Below are 8,886 nucleotides of genomic sequence, written 5' to 3'. Positions count from 1 at the left end.
TAATATAAGTACTACTAGGCTTATAACCTATTAAGACTAATAGGGTATATATAGGGTAAGAGGTAAAGTTATTATATTATATAACTTCTATCTAATTATATAGTATAGGTAAGTACTAAATATACTAGGTAATAGGAGATTATTCTTCTAGCTTCTAAGCTGCTTGTTATTAATTTAAAACTAACCTTTTTATATTTATATTTATTATTATATTTTTTAGTTAAGTATTAATATTTTTTATTTTATTAAAATAAAAAGGGTAGATTTACTAAATAGAGTTTAAGGTATAACTTCTAATATTACTTATTAAAATAACCTAGAAGCTTATAAAAAGAATAAAAGTACCTAATAGTATTAGGTTTTATTATACTATAAAAAGGATACTTTTTAATAGTTATTATAATAATTAAAATAGCTTATTATTTAGACTTTTTATTATTTTATTATTTAAGCTTAATAAGATTAATTATAATTATAATTACCTATATAAGTATAGTTATAGAAGTTATAATAGTATTATTAGTTTACTTTAGAATAAGATAAAAGGCTATTTTAATAATATAGAAGTTAAACTCTTTATTAAAACTATTAATAAAAAGATATATTATTAAAGCTTTAAAGACTTTAAAGTCTTTATTAAAAGATTACTATTTAGCCTAAATATTAATAAGTACTATAGCTAGTTTCTTAATAGATCTATATTAAGTAAAGGTTAATATTAGAAAATAGTTAGTTATAGTTTAAAAAATAATAATATCTTTTAATTTAAAATTCTTCTTTAAAGCTATAATTATATTTAATATTATAACCTTATTCTTAATAAGACTATAAGTATATTCTTTAAAGCTTATATTAATAAAAGTAATAATATAAACCTAGTCTTATTATTATTTTTAAATAAGATTCTTTATAGTCTTACTATTATAAGCCTTAGTTAAGATAAAGCTATTTCCTTAGCCTTATAGTAGTAATCTATTAAGATTACTAAGTCTTAATATATTAGTTATTTTTAGTTTTTATTTAACCTAGTTACTTTTAGATTTAAGCTTTAAAATATTTAGTATTTTTTTTAGTATTAAGAATATAATATTAGTAATAAGGCTATAAAAGAATCTTAGCTTATATATAAAAATTAAGTTACTAATAGTATTACTTACTAAAGAAGTAGAACTTTAAGATAATAAGGAGGATAATAAGCTAAGTATATAATTTCTTTTTTTAAACTAAATACTTTATATTTATTTAAAGGTAAGAAGTATTTAAGTAAGTAATAGGAAATTCTTCTTACTAAATAAGTAATTACTATATACCTTTTATAGTAGTTAAGACTATAGATTATAATAAGTAATCTAATAAATATATTTATTTAAAGGTTATAACTATATTAAGTAAATTTATATTATAATATATATAAAATAAATATATAGAGTCTATATATAAATTACTAGGGGGGTATAGTAGTAGAATTTCTTTTTTTTTATATAGAATTTTTATAGTAAATAGACTTATTAGATATACTTTAGATTAGCTAGAGTTTAAAGTCTTTCCTCTTCCTATATATAAAGAGTTATAAATTTCTTATATTTTATAGTAAAAGTTAGCTTATATAATCTTATAAATAGTAAGTAAAAATAATAAGAAATTAATACTTTTCTTTATTTTATTAATAGCTTTTATAATATAAATACTATTAGGCTTATAACCTATTATAACTAATAGGGTATATATAGGGTAAGAGGTAAAGGTATTATATTATATAACTTCTATCTAGTTATATAGTATAGGTAAGTGCTAAATATACTAGGTAATAGGAGATTGTTTTTCTAGCTTCTAAGCTGCCTATTATTAAATATAAGTCTTAATAGCTAATAAGAAATATTCTATATAAATATAGCTAGTAGCTAAGTTATTTAAATAGCTAGCTAATAGTAGTATTAATAGCCTATTATTAATAATAATATAGATATTAAAGAGAAAAAGGAAGAGAAAAAGAATAATACTAGTAAAAGCACTTTAAATAGTATTAGTTAAGAAGAGGGTACTAAAAAGAAAGAAGAGAAAGTAAGTAATTTTAAAATAACCTCTATATAAAATTTACCTAGCTTAATAGCTACTAATAGTAATAGTAATAATAGTAATAGTAATAATATTAATACTATTATTAATAATAATATTAATACTAAAGAAGAAGATAATAATAGTATCTTTATATATACTTTAATACCTATATTGATATAAGGAATAAGGAGTATTTTTAAAGAAAGAAGTAATAAAAAAGATAAAAGTAATTCTTTATTAGCTATAAAAGAGTAATTAATAATAAATTATATAGTAATATATAGCTTAGAAGGTATAGGAAAAGAGTATATTTATTACTATACTATTCTAGATATAACTAATATTAAAGAAGCTATTAATAATCTTTAAAAATTAAAAATTAAAATAAGGCTAGAATAGTTTATTTAATTAGCCTATAATTTAGGTAAAAAGCCTTATATAATTATAGTTTAGAATAAGTTAAAGTTAAAAAAGGTAAAATTATAGTTTATCTTAATATTCTTAGCTATAAATAGTATATAGCTTTACTTTTTATTTTTTTAATACTCTTTTCTATAATAGTTATACTTCTTTATAGCTACTATTAAATATACTATTATTCTAACTTTTCTTCTTCTTTTTATACTTATAAATATTCTTTATATCTATTTTAAAGCTTTTTAGTAATTATATTTTAACTTTTTAATACTATTTAATCTTTAAATTAAGATTCTAGAAAGTTATTTATTTTCTAAATAAAGTCCTATTTAGATAAGGTTAGCTTATTAAACTCTTCCTCTTACTATTCTTCCTATTTCCTACTAGCTAATATTATAAAGTTAAATAGCCTTATTATAGCTAATACTATATTAACTTAATTCTTAATATAATATTTTAATATACTATTTTAAATTAGCTTTTACTTTCTCTTTATATAATTAAATATATTTTTAACTTATATTTAAAGTTAAATATAATATAAGTTAAATAATTCCTCTTTATTTTATAGCTTTCTTAAAGCCTTAATCTAATTTTAAAAACCTATTTAGTACTATATTAAAGCTATTAATAATAGCTTTTAATATTAAGATAGTATTAAAAATTAACCTTTTTAAGCTAGGTATAATATATAAGAAGTACTTATTAATAATTACTATAATAAATATATTCTAGTTAATAATACCCTTTTAATTTCTTTATTATAGCTATAACTTTATTAATATATAGATACTAATATAAATACTATTAATAACCTTAATTATACTAGTAAATAGCTAGAATTTAGCTTAAAGCTTAATACTTAAAGATAGCTAATATAGCTTTAATAGCTATATAAATTTAGTATATAATTTAATAAAAAGTTTAAAAATCTAATAAACTACCTTTAATATATATAATTAATTAATTTTAAACTTAATAATAATATTTCTTTAAGGCTTACTATATATATAAATCTATATAAAGATTAATAGCTTAAATTTAAAAGAAAGCCTTTATAATTTAATAGTATTAGTATTATTTTTAAGTTAATCTTAAAGCTTTAAAAAGAGCTTCTTTAATATATAGAAGTTATTATAGAATTTATTATTATTTAAGCTACTAAATAACTCTTTTACTATAAGCTTTACTATAGCTATACTATAATACTAATAAGGTAATTTAAGACTTTTAAAGTTTTTATTATTATTATTATTATTATTATTATTATTATTATTTTTAATAATAATATTTATAATAACTTTATATAATTATAAAGTATTAAGAAAGTTATATATATTTATAAATATTTTATTAATAATCTATATATAAAGTACTAAGTTATTTTATTTTATAGAAATTCTAGGTTATTATTAAATAGCTAAAAAAAAAGTAAAAATAGTATATTATTACCTTTTTTAATATATAGGAAGCCCTTATAATACCTCTACCTAGTATAGTACTTTAAAAATCCCCCTATTTAAAAGTTATATAAAGACTACTAGGGTTTAGCTAGTAATCCCTACTAAATTCGGTAAGGCGCCTAAATTGTGTAGATAATTAGGTTCTAGGTTACTTTTTCGAAACTTAGCATCTGGGCATAAGTTAAGAGGGCGAGCGATTAGACGGGGTGCGTTAGGATGAAATGACCCGGACCCACCCATCCATTTACCCATCCACTTACCCAGACTGCCCCTAAAACTGTGTAAGGACGTGTCGAATCAACGCGTTATTATGTCTCTAGACACGCTTTAAGGTACAAGCATAAAGCAGTCGAAAATCCTTCTTTTACAGGGAAGTTTATGTGTATTATCCGATTAGGCATAGTACATCAAGTGCTTGACGAGTTGTCAATCGAGCCGCCTACATAGTCAAGTCAAGCTTCAATCAAGCTGAGCTACCCTTCAATCAAGCAAGTTCGAGGGCCGAAATTGAGCTTGACTGATTGTTAGCCACACTGGTTGGCTGTTTCTGGGGGAAGCTCAGTGCGCGCGCCGTGGAGCTGTCTCTGATCTGAAAGTGGGCCGTGGCCTCTCACAGAAATAGAGACCATTCTCTGGTTGTTTCCCCTTGCCCCCCCCCCCGATGTCATGGGGCCTTGCCCGCCTTACGCTATGGTTTCGGATGCCTGCCTAGCTGAAGGGCAGGAGGCACCAGCGCCAGCCTTGCTTACCAGCAGACCGCCAGCAAGGCAAAGGAAGGGAGGGTCGGGCCGTTTCTGTCGACGGTTCGCACCAGACAGAGTTAGCTTGCGCGAGCCATCCCGCGCATCCGTCTCAGAACTTTGCCCGGTTTAGCACCAGCGAGGCTAGCGTCCGCGAAACCCGGTGCCTGTCCCGGTGGCGGGGGGATGGTCGAACTCTTAAGCTGCGTCACCTGCACTCCGAACCGTAAGCAGCCCATCGATTCCAAGAAACCACACCGCAAAAAGAGACCAGGAGACAGTTGAACAACTCTTACCACCATGAAGAACACAGCCTTTATGCTGGCGGCCGGTTTACTCAGACGTGCGTGCTGATGCTGCTGGTCCAAGTCTCCAAGCGGCCACTCTCGCCCAACGAGATCCGATCCGTGCTCGAGTGCTGCAGCGAGGGATACGGCATGGGCGAACCCGGCGCCTTGAAAGGCATAGACATGATGATGCGCATCCAGAGTATTTCGGGCGGGCTAGTCGAGTGCTACCTACCGCGTCACCATCAGCAGCACCAGCTCCAGCACAGGTATCATCATCTCTTCCACCACAACCACCAGCAGCAGCGCAGCGCAGCACTGACGACGCAAGCCAGCGTCGTTCGCCTCATGCACCAGTCGGTGGGCGACTTCCTGCTCGATGATGCCGGCCTCGGCATCCTCGACGCGCAGTTCAAGGTTGCCGATTCCGCAGCGCAGTTTCACCTCGCTGCGTTTCGACTCTGCTTGCGCACGGTGCGCTGCAAGATCGACACCGACTACAACGAGGTCGAGATTCCCTTCCTGTCGTACGCCGTGCTATTTTGGAGCATGCACGCCCGGCAAGGCGAGACAAACATGGAGGACGACGGCGACGACGACGACGACAAGGACGGCACCTATGCCGAATTGCTCGACGACTGCGGCAGCAACGGCGCCAAGGAGCTCGTCCGTTTATTCAAGCAGCACAACCACTTCCGCCAGTACAAGGCGTTGGCGGACAGTGATGTGCCCAGCACAACCATGCTCTCGGGCGAGACAAGCGTCCTCGCCTTCCTGGCACTTGCGGGCTGCACCGAGCTCGTGAAGCGCCATCTCGCAAAGTGCCCTGATTGCCAGCCGTCTTCGTCGTCATTGCCGAAGCCGGCCAGTCGCGTGCGCCATCTACAGCGAGCCTTTATGCTAGCTGTTCACGGCGGCCATGCAGCCACGGCCAAGGCCATCTTGGATCATCCCGCGCGCGCGTATGCCGGCATCGACGTCAATGGCGCGGCCCCCAACAACGACAACGAAACTCAGACGCCGCTGTTCACGGCGTGTGTGATGGGCCACGCCGACACGGTATCCATGCTGCTGGGTCGCGGCGCCGATCCTCTGCGGTGGCACGACGTGCAGTTCGAGTATGCGCTGTTTGCGGCGGCCGCGCATGAGGACACGCATGTCGTCAAAGCCATATTTGAGCACTGTCGCAGCAACCCGACGCTGATGGTGACGCTTTTGTCGACGCAGGCCAAGGGCGGCTACACCGTGTTCCACCACGTCGTCGTCCAGGGGCGCTCGAAGGTGCTCGACTGGCTACTCAACGAAGCCGCGCGGGCTGTCAACGACGTGCTGGTAAAGGCTCTCACGCAGGGCGACGACGACGACGACACGGCATATGATGTGGCTGTTCTGATGCTGAAAACTCTCGAGGAGGAGGGGACGATAGACATCGCGGCGGACGAAAAGTCGCTTAAGCATGCTGTATCAAAGCTGGAGGGCCTTATGCAAGCGAACAAAATTCCACATCGTTGCGAATAGTACCAAGATATGCGAACAGCATTACAGCGCCTTACGAATAAAAACCGTCAGTGATTGCCATGGTTGCGGGATGCTCTTCTTGAATTTTAGGCATACTTTATCAAGTCCTCGACGAGTTATCAATCAAGCTGGCTGCTTGGTCAAGTCCGGGTTCAATCGAGCCAGAGATAGGTTCAATCAGCCGAGACTGAGGCCAGAAATTGAACTTGATTGATTGTTAGCCACACTGCCCAGGAGGGGATGGACTCTGGTGCGGGTAGATGAGGAATGGGGAAAGTGCTCGGAGGTGGGATGTCGCAGGGCACGACGGCCGGACAGAAGGTCCCGTGTGAATTGGGCAACCACAACCTTGGTTCCTCTATCTAGTGAGTGGCTGCGGTCGGTGATCTATACTCGTACCGGTTGGTGCCGTAGCAGCGACTGATGCTAATGCTATTTATTACGCCCGGAGGGAATCCCTTGGAGGGCCACTGCGCTATGCTATTTACGAATTCATTACATTGTTGCATGTCTCGTCAAGCCCCTCAGATGTTGCTCTTTCGGTGCTGCGGCGACTGTACATGGGCACCCGGGTGCCTACGCAGAATGGCACCTGGGTGCCCAAAACATGTGTCACGGAGTGAGGTTGCACAAAGGGAGTGTAACTCGGTATAAGGATTACGACTCGAAGTAGTTGGACAGGTGCTGTGGCTTACGAGCTAGTGCCAAAGACAACGTCAAAATGCCTCTGTACGGGGACTTGCAGGTCAATCATCTCTTCCAAGACGCGAAGGAATTCCAGTGGACCCCTGCCTCGGATTCCACCGCCGTCATGCTCAGTATGCGCGCGTCGGCGGTATCCGGCTTGATGTGAATGCGGAACTCGTCTGTTCCCAGTCCACATATAACGCAGGAGCTGACATTATACAGCCACGGGTCGTCCAGGCAAGCGTCATAAAAGGTCCTGACACATATTTGGCACAGCCAGTGGCCGCAAGGCAGGCACTGCTGTGGCCGTCGCTGAAGGCAGGCAAAGCAGGTATCTTCCGACGAGGGTAGGCGGCTTTTCTGTTGAACATGTGCTAGCTGCAGCCTGTGAAGATCTTTCGATCCTTCGTGATATTTGAGATGCTTATAGAGTGCACAAAAATGACTAGTGATGAGCGACGGGAAGTCGTGGCCCATAGTTAAGAGCAGTGTGTCCAACAACCAAGTAGGGCAAAAATTGACCCCATTACTTTACCTGGTTGGTAAATCGCTTTGCTTTACTTGATTTACTCGACTAGAAGGCCTTAATTTACTTGGTTGATTGGCTTTGCCTGATTACTCGATGAATTTGGTAGGTTGCCCCTTTCCCCTAACTGAACTACCCCAACATACCGGATCGGAGCAGATGCTTTTGGCACGCAATGGCTGCTACTGTATCTGAACCAACACGGTTCCGCTCATCCGTGATAATCCTTTTCGTCTGGGAGAAAACCCGTTCACACTCCACACTCATTGCCGGGCAGCTGAATAAGTCCAGCGCCATTTGGGACAATACGGGATAGTCTGTTGCATGGCGAATCCACCAGTCCAGCGGGTTTTCAACCTCTAGATCCGCCTTGTTCGTCCTGGCCATAAATTCATCGAGCTCGGAGGTCAGCTTTGCGCGCTTTCTTCCACTCGTTTCTGATGTCGCCGCAGCGGCGAGCCCAGTGTGTCCAATAGTGTGATATTACCATACATGATGAAAGGTTTGAAGGTCATATCATATATGATACGCACAGGTCCGTCGTCATATCATATGAGGTTCATATGATATGACCAAAATGTATGGTAATACACATGACCATATCATTCACAAGACTCTCTCATTACTAGCACGGCTAACAAAATACAACTGCACAATTATAGCCTTAGATTGAACGCCGATGTAGGCCATGGTCTCTCAGCTGAGGCTAAGCTGACATCAAGGTCATCATCCGCAAAAGCTACTCGTGTTTTGTGCAACCGCCTTCAAGGAATTTGATATATTTATCGCTCGATAGATACTATATACAGACTACTAACAAAATAAATAAGGACTAATAGCTAGCAGTTTATAAACTAATATACTATTAACTATAACTATATACTATCTATACTAATAAATATATCTATTACCTTCTCCTTTTTTATATTTATTATAAAAGTCTAGTACCTTAAAGAAATAAAACCTTCCCTTTCTTTTTTAACTTAAAAGATAATATCTTTTACTATATCTTAAGGTAAATATCTATATATAATTAGAAATAATAAAATCTAAGTTAAGCTATATTTTATTATAGGTATATAATTAGTAAATATTATTATTAGTTCTTAAATATACTTCTAGATATTCTAAGTATTTTAGTTATTAATAACTTCTTTATTTTTATTTTTTACTCTTTTAGTCTTATTAAA

The 8,886-nt window shown here is 35.8% G+C and overlaps 2 protein-coding genes across 2 annotated transcripts in view; both read left to right on the top strand.

The window, feature by feature from the left end:
* CCM_09631 (uncharacterized protein) overlaps positions 1 to 1,334 on the top strand; it is a gene marked incomplete at both ends in the record, with an annotated part of 35,852 nt that extends 34,518 nt beyond the window's left edge. Inside the window, 4 exons of the mRNA XM_006674764.1 lie at positions 44 to 55; positions 136 to 165; positions 723 to 728; positions 1,323 to 1,334. Of these exons, the coding sequence (XP_006674827.1) occupies positions 44 to 55; positions 136 to 165; positions 723 to 728; positions 1,323 to 1,334 (60 nt within the window). The remainder of the gene's footprint in view (positions 1 to 43; positions 56 to 135; positions 166 to 722; positions 729 to 1,322) is intronic.
* A 3,644-nt stretch (positions 1,335 to 4,978) lies between these two features.
* On the top strand, positions 4,979 to 8,473 carry CCM_09630 (ankyrin repeat-containing domain; the record flags this gene model as incomplete). The annotated part of the gene is made up of 11 exons (XM_006674763.1): positions 4,979 to 5,021; positions 5,048 to 6,472; positions 6,574 to 6,654; positions 6,705 to 6,848; positions 6,898 to 7,102; positions 7,165 to 7,301; positions 7,447 to 7,557; positions 7,620 to 7,708; positions 8,013 to 8,159; positions 8,207 to 8,231; positions 8,382 to 8,473. 11 exons carry the CDS (start codon positions 4,979 to 4,981, stop codon positions 8,471 to 8,473), a joined length of 2,499 nt encoding a protein of 832 aa, XP_006674826.1.
* Positions 8,474 to 8,886: the final 413 nt, after the last annotated feature.

This window comes from Cordyceps militaris, assembly GCF_000225605.1.
Source record: "Cordyceps militaris CM01 unplaced genomic scaffold CCM_S00010, whole genome shotgun sequence".
NCBI classification, from domain to species: domain Eukaryota; kingdom Fungi; phylum Ascomycota; class Sordariomycetes; order Hypocreales; family Cordycipitaceae; genus Cordyceps; species Cordyceps militaris.
Note: the sequence above shows the minus strand (reverse complement) of the source record. Positions and strands in the feature narration are given on the sequence as shown.